This window comes from Uloborus diversus, chromosome 6 (genome assembly GCF_026930045.1).
Source record: "Uloborus diversus isolate 005 chromosome 6, Udiv.v.3.1, whole genome shotgun sequence".
NCBI lineage: Eukaryota > Metazoa > Arthropoda > Arachnida > Araneae > Uloboridae > Uloborus > Uloborus diversus.
The window spans coordinates 160,877,759-160,898,568 of record NC_072736.1 but is presented as its reverse complement, the minus strand read 5'-3'; the positions used below and the strand labels follow the sequence as shown (position 1 = coordinate 160,898,568).

General features: G+C 32.2%; 1 protein-coding gene across 1 annotated transcript in view; it reads right to left on the bottom strand.

Moving 5' to 3' along the window:
• Positions 1 to 2,324: 2,324 nt before the first annotated feature.
• Positions 2,325 to 20,810, bottom strand: part of LOC129224664 (transmembrane protein 62-like) — a 55,405-nt gene continuing 36,919 nt past the window's right edge. The window contains exons 8-14 of the mRNA XM_054859204.1: positions 19,614 to 19,769; positions 13,193 to 13,352; positions 12,013 to 12,120; positions 9,610 to 9,691; positions 6,817 to 6,942; positions 4,194 to 4,312; positions 2,325 to 2,855 (exon numbers count right to left, since the gene is read on the bottom strand). Coding sequence (XP_054715179.1) covers positions 2,466 to 2,855; positions 4,194 to 4,312; positions 6,817 to 6,942; positions 9,610 to 9,691; positions 12,013 to 12,120; positions 13,193 to 13,352; positions 19,614 to 19,769 — 1,141 coding nt within the window. The 3' untranslated portion in view covers positions 2,325 to 2,465. The remainder of the gene's footprint in view (positions 2,856 to 4,193; positions 4,313 to 6,816; positions 6,943 to 9,609; positions 9,692 to 12,012; positions 12,121 to 13,192; positions 13,353 to 19,613; positions 19,770 to 20,810) is intronic.

Here is a 20,810-nt window from a genome sequence, read left to right as displayed (position 1 = left end):
TTTTTCAATTTAGTTACAAATAATGATAAAATATTTCACGACTTTTAAAAAAATACATAATAATATCATAAGAAAAAACTGAATAACATTTGAGCAACTTAAACATATATCAAAGGAACTATTTTGAGCAGAAACAAAAAATATATTTAAATATTGCACCTGTAAACGTAAGTATTTAAACTGGTCCGAATAAATAAAAGATATATCTATATAAACTTTCAGCTCCTCATTTACTAATGCTGAGAAACCTAAAAGCTGGCAATTAGAATAAATACCTATGATTAGTAGTTATGTTTCAATTATGAGCATGTACACTTCATTTTAATGCAACTTTATATAAATTACGTGAAATAAATGCAGAACCTAATTATTTATAGAGTCATTAATTCCTTATTCACTAACTTATTTTCAACTACTGAATTTGCAACTGTTAGCTTAAAGCTAATAAATTATAAAATCTCAAATTTTAGCATAATTATGCTTTTTCTGGAATTTAACTTTGTTATGCAGAAAAAACACCAACATTGCAATTAGAATGTGGAAAGAATTTTTATAAATCAGGAATAAAATTAATAACTACATTTTTTTTTATGTCCAACAATCATCAAAATAATATTAATAAAAGAAAAAACTAAAATAAGAATGAATTTGGAAATTTTTCATATTAAAATTCAATAAATTAAAGCATTTCATATACTTCTCTTGTATTTTGTACTTTCAGCTATAGGAAGAACCAATTATGACCCGAAAAAAATTCAAGTTACGGGCTTTAATTAAGTAAATATTTAGAATTTGAAATTTTTCCATTAACTAAGTCACATTTCAACTTTGTTTTCAAGTATGCATAAATATTTCGATATATATATATAAAGTAACATATACATGCATTTGTATATACATATAAAAACAAAGTTTTCCAAGTGCATTACAAATTTATCACACACAACATCTCTTAAAGGAGACAGAGACCAACCCTGCTCCCTAGGGTGGTTCAAAAAAACTTTTTTTCAGCTAGAGTCCAGGACAACCCCCTATTTTTTTACACTTACTAATAGTATTATGCTGTAAAAACTTTAACTTCTTACTCAAAAATTAAGACGGTGCTCACTGACCCCTGCATTTAACATGAGCTGTCCATAGAAAATGTCACAAATTTGAGAAATATTTGATTTCCCCAGCTGTTTTTTTTTTTTTTTTTTTGTAAATAATTGTTTTATTGCAATGTATATGCAGACTTAGATAAAATGAAAAGCTTTCTGCGAACAACACAACTCTTAACTGGAAAATTTTCTGCAAATAATTATTTTGCATAACTCACCCTTGAATGAAGGATTAAAATTATATTCAAATATGAAAGAGGCCAAAAAAAAATTTTTTAAATCATTTTTTTTTAATTTATTTATTTATTTATTTTTTTACAGTAATATATAGTTAGTGCTTATTTTTCACCAACTGAAGAAAACTGCCAAAAGCATTATTTTTTTTCACACATGTGCTTTAAAAGGCTTTTGGAGAAAGGCTTTAACAGAAATAAACTGGGATTTTTTTTTTTTTAATTACCTTAAAAAATATTTTCTTTTGAGCAATCACAATTGCTTATTGCTTTCATTTGACTGTTTTGATGTGCTATCATTTTATTTTCCCACCAGCACCCTCTGCAGCATCACCGTCGACCGGCTCCTTGCGATGCTGCTCCTATAGCGAAAACAGTCTCCAGGTTATGTCAATATCCTACATTTACACGCATACATAGACACATGTACACACACACACACAATCACATACATACACCTACACACATACATACACCTACACACATACACAAACACATGCACACACAACTACCCACACTCATGCCAGCACACACATACAAATTCCCCCCCCCCCACACACACAAACACTCATACACACAACTACCCACACACTCATACCTGCACACGGACACAAACACACATGCCTACACACAAACACATACCCCCTACACACAACCCCCCCCCCCACACACACACACACTTGTGATTGCGAAAAACATAATTTGAATTCAAGAGGTCAAAATTCAAATTAATTAATTTTTTTTTTCATTAACATTAGCAGTTTGAAAAAATTTCTGCAGAGCCAAAAATTTTCTACGGATGCCATTCGCACATTTGTTTATATTATGCAAGACTGTGTATATGCATATTTCTAATGTATATCATAATATGTAGCATTGTTTTTTCAGTTTGAAGTATTTTTTTAACCCCCCCCCCCCCCCCCATACTGATGAAGTTTGGAGGAAGGAGTTGAGCACCATCTTCCAGTCGAAACAGGAAGCTAAACTTCTTCCAGTACATTGCTATCCACAAGTCTAAAAATATTGAGAGGTGTCCTGCTTTCTAGGAGAAACTTTTTTTTTTTACATGAAGCTTTGAACCGCCCTACTGCCTCCCCCTCGAGATTCGAAGCAATATATACGGCACTCGACATCAAGTGGGACTCAGAACATCGAGCGAACGACCAAGGGGGGCCTTCCCACTCGGCAACAGGGGTGTGCCGACGTTTCGCTGAACCGCGAGTCCCAAACCGTGGCGCAATCTGCTTTCCGGCAGCCTCAAAACCACGCACCACAGCAGCATGGCAGCCAGCACAGACCAGCTGTGCACAAATCCCAGAAGGAGCACCATGGTGCCATAGGAGTAGAAGTAACCGACGGCAACCGCCGTTTGCCAGGCGAGGAACAGCAGCATGGTGGAGTGCCGGCACAGCGCCGATGCCGTTTTGCATTTGGAGGAGCGAGTGGGGGCAATGGCGCTGCGGTGTTGGTGGTAGACGCAGTGGGAGAGGCATAAAATGAAGGGAATGTAAAATGTGATGAGCTAGAAAGACAAAGACAGATTGATGAAAAGAAACTCGGGTAAATTAAATATTGGCTCTCTGTTTGACGGCTTTTCACGGTCCCAGATGGTTCACTATACTGCCGTGCTAAGCACAGATGTGGTATCTGCACATTTTACCAAAATTGAGTTATTGTCACCAGGTGGTCGTTAGTAATTTAATGTGCCTAAATGTCAAGTTTTTTTGGCGATTTGTGAACGCGAAATATTAAAAAAAAGCTTTAAGAAAAAAGGTCGTAACTGCAAATTTGCTTAGTTTGCTAAGGCAATTTGAACGTAAGTGACAAATACTAAGCCTTTAAAGTGGTATCTGCGCAGTTATCACTTTTTTCCTTAGTATTTTTTGTAGATACGACTTGTATACCTTAGTAAAGCAGCATATTTAATAATGTAGCAGTTTATTGTAACACAGAATATTAAAATTAGTTTACTGTTGAATAGTTGAGCATAAAAACTAATACAACTTTGCATAATTGTTAAGGTAAATATTCAGCTTTTTCTATTTAAATGTTCATTTAAAATGCAAATTCTAAAAATGAAATGCATGTAAAATATTCATATCTAATTCTTTCATGCAAAAAAAAAAAAAAAATGCATTTTATTCTACGGCCAGTAATATTTTTATTTAAGTATCGTCTGCTGTCAAAATTATCTTCATGCTCGGTAAAAATGAATCTAGGAAATAAAACATTATAAAACACATTCTTTGAATATAAAAAACAGAAAATTGTTATGGATTACAGTGTCCAGAGTTTTGAAAATGGTATCTTTCAGAAGGTAGATTCTGTTAGATTTGTATTAACAAAATAAAGCGAAACAGTTAAGTGTAAAGAAAGCAGATGTTTTCAGTATTATTTAATGATACATTGAGCACGTTTTACTAAGCTATTTTTGTCGTATCTGTGCAGATACCCCTAAAAATGCCTAGTAATTGTCACTTTCGGTGAAAATAACTTAGTATATGAAAAGGTTTTGAAAAGAAAATTTGTCGTAACTACATTTATTAATTTTAAATTGAGATTTTTACAAAAATACTCTCTTACGGTTTTTAGATAAGTTATTTACGAAACAACTACCGCAAGTTGAGCATTTAATTAAGTCATAAATCAAAGAAACAAGTTGTAAAACTTTAATCGTCAATTTCTCATTTTGAGCTCTACTGCAGATACCACATCTGTGCTTAGCACGGCAGTATAGTGTTAAAAGCATTCTATTGAAGGACGCTTTCTACTTAAGGACGATTTTTTGTGGTCCCTTGAAAGTAGTTAAACAGAGAGCCAACTGTATTATTTAAACATTTTTTTTTAAGATTCAACTTACATAAACTATTCCAGCAAAATAAGTAAGACCACCAGGTAAGAATTTGGACCCAATAAAAATGCCCCAAATGAAGCAAACACTAACTTGGTCATCAATGATGTAACCAACAAACCAAGGTCCTGAAAATAGATATTTTGTTTTTTTACTGAAGGATACAATTTTCTATTGAAGCATTTATGATTGAAATAACATACATAATGAAATGAAATAATTATGATTGAAATAACATTACATAAATCAAGAATATAGCTGTCTTTTTTCTCTTTTCTCTTTTTACTGTAAAATAATTAGAACATAATTTTTTTTTTGACACTTATAAAAATGTTTTCTTTAAGTAATGAAGTTTAACTATGAACAAAATGATGAAGCTTGTAAAAAGCATAAGTGCCCCTCTGTAAAAAGTAGTAAGGAAGTTTTAAAATACTGTCAATGTTGTTGAATTGGATAACGGATAAACAAATACTCCACTTATTAGAATAAAGCCTTCCAGAACCGAGTATTTCACCATAAACGCTATGTTAAAGACCCCTGTTTAGTTGAATAACTTCCCGGAATAATCGAATAAGATTGGTCTGATTTTGAAAATATTTTTGTAAGAATATTGTTTAATAAGTTAAATAACAGAATATTTTAAAAAATTCTAAGCACTTTTCATAATGCACTCAAAAGGACAAAATAACCTTTCTGGGTCAGAAAGGACAATTGAAGCATTCCTGTAGTTTTCCAAAATTCCAAGAAAATGACACCACAAACCAAGAAAAGTGCAGCTCAAGTCATGAAGAGAATTACTTATCATTATCTAGCTTTCAATCATAAATTTGAGTGTTCAAACATGCATATTTTTCTTAAGGGGAAAGTTTGGTTTGAAATGACTAGAACTGCACTTTTCTTTGTTTGTGGTGTCATTTTCTTGGAATTTTCGAAAACTACAGGAATTCTTAATTGTCCTTTCTGACCCAGAAAAGTTATTTTGTCCTTTTGAGTGTGTTATGAAAAGTGCTTAGTATTTTTTAAAAAAATTCTGTTATTTTATTCTTTAGTGTAAATGTATTTCCGAAATAGAATAATTTCACCGTCACGAAACTTCACCTTATTTTTTCATACAAATGCTCGGTACTTAAAGGAAAAAAAACTATATACGTGTCTAAAACTTTAAGCAGTTGCATTAAAATTTAGTCCTTGTTCCTCTCTAAGATTTAAGCTTGCTAATTTCATCCTTGCTTCCGAGAAGCCTTGATTCAAAATTTTCATTATGATTGCTTTTAACATTACCGTTGCGAGGCAACAAAATTTGTAACAATGGGTTTTATATTTAAAAATTTAATGGGAAAATTGCATGAAATTTGCTATTTTCCATCCTAACCGAAACATTAATTTTATTTCAGAATTTGAAATTTTCAGCGTTAAGTTGTACTTTAAGATGAAGCAAATCATTTAGTGAAATCCAGAAGTCTCTAAGTGATCTAAGTTGCTGAAATATAAGCAAAACCAAGCCCCAGTTTACTCCATGACAAACAGGCCAAGTATAATAAAAATGCTTAAAAAGAAATAAAACGTTCCCAAAAAGCTTTGTCCAAGCAATCTCTTTTAGTGGACTTTTTCAAAAAGTAATGTTGAAAAGTGGGGTTGAAACAAAATTGCTTTAATTCAAGTTCCAAGTTACTTACATTTTTAAAATTTTCACATGCACACATAATATTATGTAAGCATTTAGTTATTATATTACTTTGGTGTTAATTGGGTATATTTCAAGCATTTTTTACCACTAACATTTATTACTTCTTTTAAATAGCTACTGATTTATTATCATGTTTTCATACAAGTGAAATCAGTTTGGTAAGGTAAAAAACATTTCCCTGCATAATCTACCCAGCTTAATCAAACATTATGAGTTGGAACAAACAGTATTTGCTTTGGCGGGGCTGAAAATATTTCACTGATAGTTGAAATAAGCACATTAAAAAGAAATTGAGAAATTGGATTTTTACTTTACTTTTCTTGTGCAATCATATCTTTTGCAATTCTACTTGATATAGAAATCAGTTTCATTAAAATCAGCAGACGGAAATTTTTTAGGCTAAGCTAAAAAAAAATTTCATATAACAACTACCGATACCCAGCAAAAGTATGCTAAGACCATCATGGGTCGGGGGAGGAGTACAAATGAATAATTAGTTTTTGTACTGAAATGGGAATGCAGTGAAGCACCGTTTATATGTTTCTCTTTTATACGTTTTTATCAATTACACGTTCTTTAAATTTGTCTCTGCAGAGTCTAATACACATTAACGTACACCTATTATACATTTTTTCATTTATACGCTTTTTTCATACGGTCCCTTCAAAAACGTATAAAAGGTGCTTCACTGTACTTATTCAAGGAAAGGAAACAAAATATGTACATCATTATACATTTTTAATATCTAATAAACCACCTTAGAGTTCATTACAAGATACAAGAACTCTTTAGCATGCAACTATAAGACTGATTAACACCACAGGAATTTAAAATTAAATTGATTAATAAATTTATTACCAACAACTTGATATTCTTAATGCTCATATTTGATATCTATACATATCAGGAGATTTCAAATTAATATAAAATAACAAGGTAATTTACCAATAGCAACATATAAAGCTCCAAACACAATCGGCCAAAAAATCATATCTATACTCGCTAATAAGCTGAGCTTGAACAAAAGTCTGCAACAGCAACTTTTTTCAGAATCTGCTTGAATCATGTCTCCTGCAGAACAAAGAAATTTTAACTTAAAAAAGTTTTCATAAAATTATAAATAGTTACACTTAATATGCACTCTGAAAAGTAAAAGCTATTTGATTTTGTACAAGAAGAATTAGATAAGTTTATAAATTTTCAATTATTTTTAAGACTCCAAGAAGATTTATATTCAACAGTAAAGAGCCATTAAATGAAAAAAGACATTTTGTCCTGCACCTAACAACTCAATGATTCATTTCAAAACATAAATGAACAAAGTGCTTTTGCCTACAGGAACACATTTAGGTGTGATTTCTTAGACAAAAATTTTTGCTAATTACAAATTTAAAATATCACTTTTGAAATAATCATGGTTGTGAACAGGACAAAATATTTAAATCTTCCGTGGAATGAGAAAGTCCACAAGTTTAGTTTCTTTTTGAAACTAACACTAAAAATAATTAGTAGGGAAGCAAAGAAATGTATTTAAAAATTTGGAATAGATTTAGGGGGAATTTCGCTAGAATTGAGAAGTTTAAAACGGATGTCGATAAAATTGTGTCCTGCACATGACGAGACCTAAAAAATACCAATCAAATATGTATATATAGAAAAAATTCCCTCAATAGGAAGAAATTGTGATCTTTTCCGACTCAAAATCAGCACTCGAAGCCATATGTAACGGTGTCACGAGACTGACGCAAGAAATTAATTTTCTTCTCCACTCAGTCAACATAACTTGTGTTCTCCAGTGGATCCCCGCTCATGTCGGAATCGAGGGAAATGAGTGTGCAGATGCCCTTGCAAAGGAAGCACGTCACCAAGATCAACCTCGAACAGCCACTTTCACAGACGTGAATGCTGTTGCCAGGCGAAGGATCTACGATCAGCTTTTCAGCAAGGCAACAATCCCTGACTTTCACTGCCCAAGAAACCTCTCTTCTACAACAGCTTGGCTATGCACTGGACATTTCAAGGACATGACGAATATTACCAACTAATAATAAATCCTATCCCATCTGCAAGCACTGCCCCCATTTACAACTCACCCCGGATCATGTTTTTAATTGTCAGGCCACTATTTGCTCCCTCCTCCAACTTGGAGCACCACCAATTGAAATCCTGTACAGCCATCGGGCTCCAGAATGAGCAGATCTTGTTATCAAGACTTTTGGAGACATCTAAACCTCTCGCATTCTGCACGTCATCAGACACAACAACAACAACACATTCCCTGAATAAATCACACAAATAAAGCACTTTTACTATACCAGCAAATATTTAGCTTCTAGCCCTACATAATTTGTGTACATATACCGTATTACCCCGCATTACCCGACATGCCGGAAAAAAGCAAGGTGGACCAACATGCCAGGAAATTCAAATTTTCCGGAAAATTCAAAATGCCGGATAATTCAAGGTTTATTTTGCAACAAAAGAAAAGTAAATTTTCCCATTCAGTTCCAATCAGAAAGCAAACCACTGTAAGAAAAAAAATAATAAATCCTGAAAGTAACCTTCCTTCAAAAAAAAAATGTGTATTGCTTATAATATGTGCTTGTTCTTTATGGTAGGTCATTATTAATGGATTTAATTATATGCCAATAAAGTAATCAATTCAGAAGCAATCATACTGCGATTTGTTCATAATTTTTTTAAATAAAATATTTTAGGTTCCTTTCATGGAGGTTTATTTATTGAATAGATATGGTAAATTCTTTAGCACTGGTTTAGGGGCGGTAATTTACTGCTTACATGTTTGCTTACATAGTTTTAATTTAAATTTTATACAATCATTTGTAATATTTTTCTAGTTAAAATAACAACTGACATTGTTAGTAAATATTTAACAAAATTAAACTGTTTATTAATACTAATAAGATACGTATAGAACTTATATTCATTTTTAAACTGAACATATATTTTTTATAGTATTAATTTTTTTTCCTAACCTTGATTTTTCTGGCATGCCGGAAAGGCCCAGGCAAGTGTTATTGAAAATTTGGTGATCCCCGAAATTTGCAGCATGCCGGATAATAAGGGGTAATACGGTATAAAAATAAAAGGAAAATTAATAGACTGAGTTGTCTCACAAGTGATGGTGGAATCACCCTAATGCACTTACACTAAATCGACAAAATACTAAAGTGCCTAAAATTAAAAACCAAACTTCATTTCAATGTGATTCTCTTCTAGATGCAATACTTGAGGGGAGGGGGATTGTAAAAATAATGCAAAAGATTTCAAAGCTCCTATTATTTTGGGGAGTCCCCCCGAAACCAGTGTTCATAAAACAAGGCCCAACTCAAAAAATAAATAAATAAATAAACGCTTTGGCATTTCTGGTGAGCCCAGTTGAAAAAAACTCACTATCTCAGCAAAATAGTTTTTTTCTTTCAGAATTCTTACTGAAAAATTTAGCTCAGAAGCAAACTAAATATTATAACAATATTGTTCAATACCCAGTGCAGAAATTGTCATTTTCTTTTTATCAATTTCAATAGGGGAGGGGGGTGCCGCATTGTTGGGAAAAATGTTTTGATAAACTGTAACAGGGAATCTTTTTTTCTTTTTTTTTTTTAACAACAACTTAATTCAAGATTTACAAAGTGAAAAAGCAAAACTACAATAATCACATGAAAACTCCCAAAAGCAGCCAATCTGACTGTAAAAACAAAGGGAAATATTTCTTACCTTTTCCAAAACAAAGGCAGATTCTTAGCACACATAGAGGCATCAAAGTTATTAGTAAAACACTTCCAAATATTATCTGTCCCTGAAAAAAATTTAGAAAACTTAATACGCAAACATGCACTTTTCAAAAATACACAGATTGACTACTAAATAATATTTCTTTCGTTGGTTTCACAACAGAGAAATCGAAAAATAATTCTGTTATTTGAAGAATAAGTTAAAATAAGGATGAAAGATCAGAAATGTTGATGTTGTTTTGATTTTGGGCTCATTTTAACAATTTTAAAATACCAGATTTTTACCTTACGAGTTTTTCATAAAGTAATGAATGAAAGAGAACAGTTGGAAACTGAGCCTAGCCCCCCCCCCCCCAAAAAAAAACAGAGTATGTTTTCTGGGTGAGCATACCAGCAAAAACTCACTGAGGTTTTGCAAAAAATATGCATGTGTATTTGTTTAGCTAAAATGAACTATTATGCAGTTTTTTTTTTTTTTTTTTTGAGAGTAAACTGGTAAATTATCTTCAAAACATATTATCAATTTCTCAGTAAAAAAATGTTCAATAGTCTTTTTCTTTGTGTCATAGAATTTTTGAGATTATTTTTTTTATTTTTTTTTTTTTTTTACTTTATGTTATTCTTACAAAATGCCTTATTGTTCACATGTGCCCCAATAGAGGGCACATAGGGGCACGATTAAAAAATGCAGGACAAGCAGACAAGCATATTTAAGAAAAACTCTAACATTAAACATATAAATATATATTAATGCAAAAGCATATAGGATTTGTAACCTATACCGCATCAGCTTAAATTATACAGAAATTGTGCATAGGGAAAATACTTTTCTTGGAGATAGAACAGCTCACAGTCAAATTTCAAAGTCTTGTAGCCTGTTCTGATCACTGGATAAACAAAACAAAAAAAACCTAAAAGACTTCATATTACAAAGAATTTTTTATCACATACATTATTCTAATTAAATATTGCAGTTAAGCTTTATACAAAGTATGATAATGTATGTTAAATTGTTTTTTAACTTCAGTTTTTAGCAAAAATGAAACTATTTCGTGTCTTTTTATTTCCAGTAAATGCTATGTAACACTGAATTGCAGACCAACTATTTAGTAACAAAAAATTAAAATAATAAAACTGAATATTCAACAATAATAATAAGTAACAAATTTACAATCTGATTATCGAAAAATAGTTATAAATATTTACACATTTTTTAAACACTTATAATATGTTACGTTAATATTGACATTACGGAGAGGATAGGGGAACTGTTCACATGTGCTGCTAGATGTTGTGCTCACAAGTTCTCACCTTAGAACAAACTTGCAAAAAAAGAAAAATCTTTATTTAATGAAAAAAACTAAAACATTGTCAAAATTTTACTTGAATGTTTACAATAATTAAGTTCAGCTTAACAGTTAGTTTAATATATGTTTTCAAAAATAACACACGGTGATAAAAATTACCTACAAAACCTGCTCAAACAAAGAAGTTTCTACCACAGAAATGTAAAATGTTTCATTGCTCTAAAAGTTTGGCCAAGAGGTAGGACTGGTACTGCCATTACTCAAGAATTTTTCAAAATTTTTTGCCTGAAGTTATTTTGGTAAAACATATTATGTTCACAGGTCCCCCCCCCCTTCCTCCTATATATCTATCTGTCTGAAAAAATTATTTTACATTTAATTTTGTAAAATTATAAAAGAGGTTTTAAGAGCACTTTAAAAGTTTCATCAAAGCTCATATATTGCAGCAATCATACCTATTTTTCACTCAGCTTGACTTTTGACCAAGAATTAGTGCTAGGAGTTTTGTATTTTTAAGAGACATAGCTATAGATAATGTGTGTGTGTGCTAAAATATCAGTGGTAGTACACAATAAGTATGATTAGTCAATACATCTAGTTCTTAAATAAAAAGATTTTAAAGCATTTTTATCAAACTTGCCTGCATTAACATGAAATTCAGTATGCATATTAGGAAATGTTTCAACGAAAGTTATGTCTTAATTTTAAAAAGAAGCAAGGGCGCCCATATGGGGGGGGGGGCTCAAGTCCCCCCCCCCCTGAAATTAGAACTCCCTTTATTTTAATACTTTTTTCTTCGCAAAAATGTAAAAACATTTCTTCTTCGGCAGTTAATGAATAAGTTATTAAAAATGTCAAATTTTAATAACTCTAATCTGCACTGAAATCGGTTTCTATGGGGAAAATATCCTGCTAAACCATGGGGAAAATAAAGCCCCCCTCCCCCTTAAAATTTTGCATATGGGTGCCCTTGAAAAGAAGTTAATAATAGAATGAACGTTGTGTATTATTATTATTATTTTCTTTTCAGTATTTTACTAACTAAGCATTTCAAACACAATGAAAGAAAAAAAACTTACAACTGATATGTGACCCCTGAGAGCAAGCCTGGCTCCAAGTGGAAATTTAGGGCGACTGCCATCCAAAGCAAAACTTGTTATTTTAGTCTGTTCATTTCCTTCAATGTCCTAAATTAAAAGTCAAAATATTAACATTGACCTTGTTAATTAAGTTTTTTAAACATTTAAAAACAAAAGGTTTCCAATTTGCTTAGTTAGAAAGGAAGTGAGTGAGTTTAGTGAAAAATCAAAATACTGTCAGCCCCGCTTAATCGGGTAACGGATAGACGAATAACCCGTTTACACGAATAAAACCTCCTAGAACCGAATATTTCCTTATAGAAGCAATGCTAAAGATCCCCGCTAAATCGAATAATATTACTCTGCTTTTGCTAATATTTCTGTTAAGAAAATTCTTGAATAAATTAGAAAGAAATTAAGAATACTTGTCAGAAAATTAAGAAGTAATATTTATTGCTGACAACGGGCGAGAAAAACAGCATTCATATTTAATCAAAACGTTTGCACTATTCTATCAAATTCCTTTTGTCTTTGTCATTATAATTTCAGACGATAATAAATTGATAAATATTGAACGCAAGATAAGATAGATGAGGAGGGAAAAAAAGAGAGCCAGAAAAGTATTCCCAAAAGATCTTGAACAAGTAATCCTCTGTTACTGAATTTTTCAAAAAATAATGTACTGAAAAAAGGTGCCAAAACAAAGATTTCATAACGCAAGTTGTAAATTACCTAATTATTATAATTTTCACACGTAATTGCAATATAATTAATTATTAAACTATTTTGTTGTTAACTTAGCCTATTACAAAAAAATTTTGTCAATAACATTAATTAATTCATTTATAGCTATTGCTTTGTTATTAATTTGTTTTAAGATAAATATTGTTATATCAGAAAGGTGAAGAAAATTTCCCCGCTTTATCGAATAATATTTCTTGGAACCGACGATATTGGATTAAGCGGGGCCAACAGTATCAATATTGACCTTGTTAATTAACATTTCTAAACATTTAAAAACACGTTTCCAATTTGCTTAGTTAAAAAGGAGCAACCTTTTTTTCTCCATAGAACAATTTCACTAAGAGACAATGTGATAGCAAGTATTTACTTAAAAGTTATAAAGAGTTTAATATAAAAGCTTTGAATGCAAGTTTCAAAATTTTTTAAAAGAACATACTCTGGCATGGATAGCAATCGAATGTAAACCATCTTCATAGAACATTGGTTCCCACTGTGCAGTGTAAAGTGGAGAATCAGAAGAATTCATGTTCGTCCACTGACCACCATCCAGTTGAAACTTAACACTTACAATGAGATGAGGTGAAAACACAAGAGCCCTAATGGAATTTTAAAATAAAAAATATTACACACACACAAAAAGAAAAAAACTGGTAGCTTTCAGCGAAATTAGCCCACATACAGAGGGTAAAAATATGCTTAGAAGTTAAAATATGCTTAGAAGTTATTCCAATGACTTATAACAAAAATTCATAATATATAGGAAAATACATTACAATTCCTTTTTTTCCCCTTCTTTCTTTTTTTCCTTAAGTGATTTAAAAATTTAAACAATTATTTAATACGAAATAATGTTTCTTGAATCAGACTCAAACAAAGGAACCATCAACTTCAGAAAAAAAAAAAAAAAAAAAAAAACATGAAAGTTATAATTTATTTAGAAGTAAACTAGAGGACCCGACAGACGTTGTTCTGTTCAAACTTAAAACTTAAAAAAATTCAATAAACTATGAACTGTTCCAACCGTTTTGTTGAAAAATATAAGTAAAAAGAAAATGTTTTAAGCTGCTTGTTGTCAGAATGCCTATATTTATTACAACTTGGTTTATCTAATGCCCACTGAGCAGTTGTTTTATTAACGTTTTTCTCCCGTACTTGATGGTTTGTTCCTTCAACCATTCTCAGAGGATAAAAAGCTTCCTCAGATATTAAGTGTAAAAAACTAACTACCCATCTAAAACGAACGAGAAATCTCGCTGCAACATTCCGCATATGAAAAAGAATAAAACAATCGACAGGATATCGTTTCAAAAAATGATAAATGTAAAACAGTTCTCTGAATAAGCAAAAATCACATATCACCCAACCCCCCTCCCAATGTAAAATAAACATTCTTCAACTAAAAGGACTAAACACTCTTTAAAAACGAAAAACAATTCTTTGCAATTTGAAATATTTCGCCAAATAAATAAAAAATACAATAAATTACATTACCAGTAGTTTTAAAATGTAAACAAATGATCACACAACTCTATTGTTTACAGCCAAAGTCGCCAAGCCACCACGTTACTGTAATCCAGCCGATCAGTGAGCGAAGCCATCTCCGACGATCTTTTGAACGAAAACTTTTTCAACTTCATATATTGCCTAATTTGTTCTTTCCACCAAAAATAAAGATCTCCCACTGCACTGATCTTTCGTGTACAGAACTACCCTGTTGTAATTTATCGGGACGAAAATAAAATTTGTTTCGTCTTTAAATTCCATCATCTTTTCCTTTAATAATGTACTGATTAGTTAGATAATCCTTAACGTATTCTTGACATTGGTGCCAAAACTCAGATGGATTTCAGCCGAGAAACAAATGTTGCTAAGTACGGACGGTACTTCCTAATTATTTCGCTAGGAAAATCTAAAGCACCGATCCGGTCACATGGTTCAACTGCGACGAAAGAACACACGTTTTGCGTGAACCTTCCAGTACTTTATTTTAAAATATATCACGAGACCTAAAATCGTTGCTTTCAAGAGAAATGAAGGCTTCACTCTCTCTCTCTCTCTACGTTTTATCTATTCTCAATTTCATTACAAAAAGCAGAGCCGGCTTTCTTATTGTCTTTTGGCAACGGGTTAAATATTTATTTCAGTTCTCGCTCAACAATTGGTTAAAATAAATATTAATCATTTGGGAGATATAACCGTCCAATGTTTAAATTAATTAATTAATTGCTAAAAACGTTTCCGATTCGATCCATCGCGCTTCGAAACCATGCTTGCCACAACTTAATTACATACAAAAATTTTGATGAAAATCGGTCCAGCTGTTTAAAAGCCTTATGGTGACAAACGTACACACAGAAAATTTTTATATATTAAGATTACCAGTTTTGTCAATTGATAAAAATGTACAAGTAGTTATCAAAATAATGGGAACACTTGAGATTTATAAAGAATTCTTTATTTGTATGGTGTAGGACCACCTTTGGCATGTAATACAGCTTGGATCCACCGATAAATCGATTCATACAAGAGTTGAATAATGTTCTTCAGAGTATGTACCATTCTTAATGGAGATATTATGAAAGCTTTGGGAGAGACGCTGGTGGAGGATATCGATTCCGTTTCGGTTGCTCGAAAATAGACAATAAAGGTTCAATTATAATAAGTTCAGACGACAGTGCTGGCAAAGGAAGATGTTTAACTTCATCCTCGTGTTCATCAAACCATGATTGGTCAAGTCCCGCTGCATGATAGGTGCAGTATCCTCTTGGAAAACTCCATATCCTCCAGGAAACAAAATTTGCATCATAGGATGGATTTGGTTAGCTAAAATGTCTCTATACTTCTCTCCAGTGATCCTTCCTTTTAGGGTTACGACTGGTCCAGCGAAAACCCACGACTTGACAGCCCATATCATGACAGATCCTCCTCCATGCTTGACAGTTGGAAGGAAAGAATCACGATCACACGCTTTTGCTGGTATCCTCCAAAGGTGTACTCGTAATGTAGTAGGGAAAAGTATCAAAGACGATTCGTCAGACCATATTACTCTCTTCCACTCATTAATCAACCAGGATTTTTGAGTGTAGCACCACTATAGATGACGGTTAGCATCAACATCTGTGGCAAAAGTTTTGGGAATCACTATTCTTCCATAAGTGTTCTGTTTATAAAGGTGCCTTCTATCGGTAATCACTCACACTGGTGAATCCAGATGGTGATTGAGTTCTGTGGTCACTTTTGCTGCTGTTGCGCACTTTTTGGACCTTACAATCAGCTTCAATACCCGCCAACCTCTTTCACTGAGCTTCTCTTTCCGCCCACTATTTTGCTTAACCGAGCTTGTCTAACCACGCTATGTGAATGCTGTCATGACTTTAGATACAGTGCCTCTAGAAACGCCAAAAAGTTGAGATGTTTCAGTTACACTTGCTCCAGCTAGGCGCGCTCTAACAATTTGGTCTCTTAAAATTTGAGAGGTCCGACATTTCAAGCGCTTGAAAAAAAACTTCCAGAACTTCAATTAAGCCACCACATACTACCAAAACAGGGTTCGCGTTTACGCGCTATAGCGGGTTTTTTACGCAAATTCGCGGGAAAGGGACGCAACTTCCGCGAAAATTCGGGTCCTAGGGACCCAGAACACCCAAAAGATAAAAACCAGAAAAAAATTGTGGAAAATGCTGAAGATCTATCTAGTGAATGCTTTTAAGCTTCAATGACCAGGAGAATCAACAGAAAAGGATTAAAATGACCCTATCTCTTTATCAGCTATTCAAACACACCCCTACTGTTGACCAGTCAATGGAATTTTAGTGATAAGACTGGAGCTTACAGTGACCTCCTGGGCAGAGCTCAAGGAGCAAAATATTGCAAGTTCATAAATAGCCCATTGTACTGTATTCTAAGAATAAGTTCTCCCTCAACTTTTACCTTGGGGGAAATTCCTGAAAACAACAATAAAGATCAAAAGTAAGAGTGGTTTCAATGCAATCTTCAGGATTGATACAGGACAACTGAGTAGTAAAAGCTTATCTATTTTGCATTCACCTAACCAGAATTACTTTTGAAAATTATTATCTTGCATCCTCAATAAAAGGATGGGTGAAAAAAAAATGGCGAACATTTTCCCGATCGCGCAAAACACAAAGTTCTGAACTTAACATTTTTCTTGTTAAATTACTTATGAATATGAATTTTATACAAAAGCACTTTAACCTTATTCATTTTCTAGTAATTCACCTATTTCTGAGGGGCTATTTTTATTTGGACTTGCAAAAGTCACGTATTAATCGATCGCGCCATTTTGAAAATGGCGAAATTTTTAAAGTAGCACCAAAGCCAACACAGATATTTTAAAAGAGTCAAAATGAAGTCAAATTTTCTAATTTAAGATTGCAAATGAGCAATTTTCATACTCATGTGAGCAAATGTTTCGCTTTTGCGATCGCGATTTTTGCATTGGGTTAATTCGCTTGCGATTTTTTTCTATTTCTATGAAATTGCCAATGATAATTGATGGAGGGGGGGGGGGGAGGGCGTTTGCTTTTTTTCACCTAGAAAAATGTTCATGAAAGCAAAGGTTAAGGGAGTGCTTTCTGCTTGATCAATCAAAGGCATTTATTTTTTATTTCATGGTAAAATCCAACTTTAAAGTAAATTTTGAGTTTACCTCATTGTAACCAGGGCTGCGGAGTCGGAAGGAAAATGGCCGACTCCGACCCCGACTCCTGGATTTTGAAACGCCCGACTCCAACTCCGGATTTTTTAAAATTTTTTTAATTGCATTTTTTCAACTCCCTCTCTCCATTCAAGGGAAGGGGGAAAACCTCTTAACAGAGATTGAAATATTAATTCCTTTTTATGAAAATTTCGCATTTTGTTTTTTATTGTAAACCCAAGACGTCATACAACGTTATAAATTCAATTTAAAAATCAAACTTTCCAATAGTTACGAGTTAAAAGTGAAATGACTAAAAAACCCCTTTTAAAAATTTTGAAAATGATTATCTGTAATTTGCCCCCTTTAATGTTTAACAAATATATATTGATCAAATCGTGTGCTTTCAATTTTTGAAAGCTGTAGCTTGAGAGAGAAAAAAACTTTTTTTCTAAATACAAGTTCTTGAGAGGGAATGGTTTGCCCCGGGTGATATCCATCTGGTAGATGACACCCAAAGTTAATTTCAGAGTTTATAAAAAATATAAATACTTTAATTCTGAAAATTTTCGCGAATATATTTTAAATTATATTTCATCAATAAAATTTCAACGAAAATATAGGGCACATATACGTTAGGAGCTAGTTTAACACAAAACGCGGCGGTATACAAATTTGTACGAATAGCTTTTACTATACCTATATTTCTTCTTCGCTCAATTTTTAATTTAAATTTTATTGGCTGCTTTAGAATTAACCTAAATATGAAGATTTTAAGATTAACTGCAATTCTTGAGTGTTGTAATCAAGAAATCATTTACACTTATTTTGTTCCATACTTTTTAGTGAGAACCAAGCTTACAGAAATAGTCTTAATAAAGAAAAAAAACATTAGATTATTTCATCGAATCTTTTGGATTCGTGCTTTCTAGCCAGAACTTCTTTGAATTTGCCGATTACACTTAAACGTTTCAATCTTAGCTACGGGCGTCGACTTACTAAATTGTTACGTTTCTTTTACTATTTTAAACTGAGATAGAACAAAACACTATATTTCTATTTTTATTTGAAAGTGATTACTTGAAAATGTTATTCAACAAAACCGTTTGCTGACAGTTGCTATTAGTTAAGTTAAAAAGCAAGCAAACTAGGGGACGGCTACAGAAAGTTCGGTAAGCATTCAAGCTAGCTGATTGCCATAATGGCAGTTATTTTCTCATTAGTATCTTTTTATACATGTAATCGAACCAATCGGTAATCAATTTTTTAAAAATGCAAGGAGAGTCAGTGAAAAGGAAAGAAAAAAAGAAGCCCGGAGTCGGAGTCGGCATGTTTTCTAATGACTCCGACTCCTTTATTCCAAAATTAGTCCGACTCCGACTCCACAGCCCTGATTGTAACTGACTAAATAGTTTCTCAAATAACTAAATCTTGCAAGTGTATAATTTGAACATATGATAATCACAGAAAAAAAGGGCAAAATTAACCAATTTAGTTTATTTCATACCTTTTTCAAATAACTATGTGGATAGTTTCTTTTCCCTAAGTATAAATAGTTGTATATTATTTAATTATGTGCTAAGATTTTCTGTTTAAAATTTAAGGGACTCATTTTTTCCGCCAAAGGACCCAAATCTATTTCATTAATGGGTCCTTGGGACCCAAGTTACGGATAGTTGAGCGCAAACACTGCAAAAGATATACATTGCTCTTCATAAAAAAATCAGACACCTAGTTTTATTCTTTATTGCTTACGAAGCACATTGGAAAATGTCACTTTTATTCACACGTGTTTCCATTATTTTGATAACTACCTGTATATACTACCTGTATATAAATCAGTAAAAAGAATTTTTGTTAAGTAATTTATCATGTTTTAATGAACTAATTATAATGATTTATAAAATACATCCAGAATAACGATTTACGTTTTCCATCACTTTTTCCTTAAAATCATTGGATATGCAACAATAAATAACTTCTTAAATTGAGGACCAATTTCCCTATGGGAAAATTTCCTCAGATAAGTACAAACAAATAAACTGTATGTATTAATCTGAACATAAATAAATCTATGGTAACAAGCATTGGAAATTCAAACTAAGCTAAAGTAAGGTACATAAAGGCCTGCTTTTTATACTCATTTTAGTAATAAAAGCACATGAAATATTTTATACAAAAGAAATATATATAAGATAACCTAATATGAGTTGACTTTGATATTCTGTATAGGGGTTCTATGGTAGGCATAGTCATCAAAGCTTCCTTAGGATTAGTAATTAATATAAGAGGCCATTGGTTTAAGTAGTGGTCTGTGAAGGAAAAAATTCCGTGATCCACTGCACAGATTCGATACCTGTAAAATGCAATAATACTGATAGCTTGAAAATGCAAACACTCATATTGAATGTAGAAAAAGATTAGTTTGACAATTATATAACAGAGTCATCAAGTGATAAAGCAGGAACTTAGAGGGAAAAAAAAAAGTTTTAACCATTTGAAATCTGCTTTTTTTTTTTTTTCAGTTTGAGCTCGAATTTATTCAATTTTTGATCAGTTTTAACTTTTCAAATGTTGCACTGGAATAGTTTAATTCCCTGGAATATTTAGTCTGGATCTCTGTGACACGCATAGCACCTAGACCGTTCGGCCGATTTTCATGAAATTAGGCACAGAATTAGTTCATAGCACGAGAGTGTGCATCTTGAAGCGATTTTGTTCTTTTTTTTCTTCCAATTTTAATAACCCTAATAATAACTTTAAAATTATTCCAGTTTTCATCGAGTAAATTATCACAACGTGGGCAAGTAAATTACCAAATTATCATAACGTGGAACCGTACCATGAGCAAGCATAGCAAATTGGCGAGAAATTTATCATCCATTATTTGTAAATATACAGGCTAACCAACTGACCTTTTTATTTTCTACTATGGGCAAAGCCGTGTAGGTACCACTAGTCACAAATAATCTGCAATGTCAGTTCTGAGGAGACATCTGAATGTCATGCTAGAATTACAATGTCCCATCTGAGGAGACTACAGGGCACAAAAAAGGGTGAAATATTCCATAACATTTTATGTATGTACTACTTTATTTAACACTAATAAAATATTGTAATTTTTAAATGAGGCATTTAGTATTAAAACCAGTTCAGTTCATTATTTAAATTTTACAGCAGAGGTAAAAAACATTTCACACTCTGCCCACCTGTTTTTTTTTCTTATTATTTTTTTATGCTTTATGTTATACAGGACAATTTTAATACATTTCTAAAACACATTAAACTACATGAAACATGCATTAAACAGATGCAATAAAAGATATAAATCATAATGTTTTATGTAACTATGCTTACGAATAAGCTTTAATAAATTTATGAATTTTTAAAAAATGAT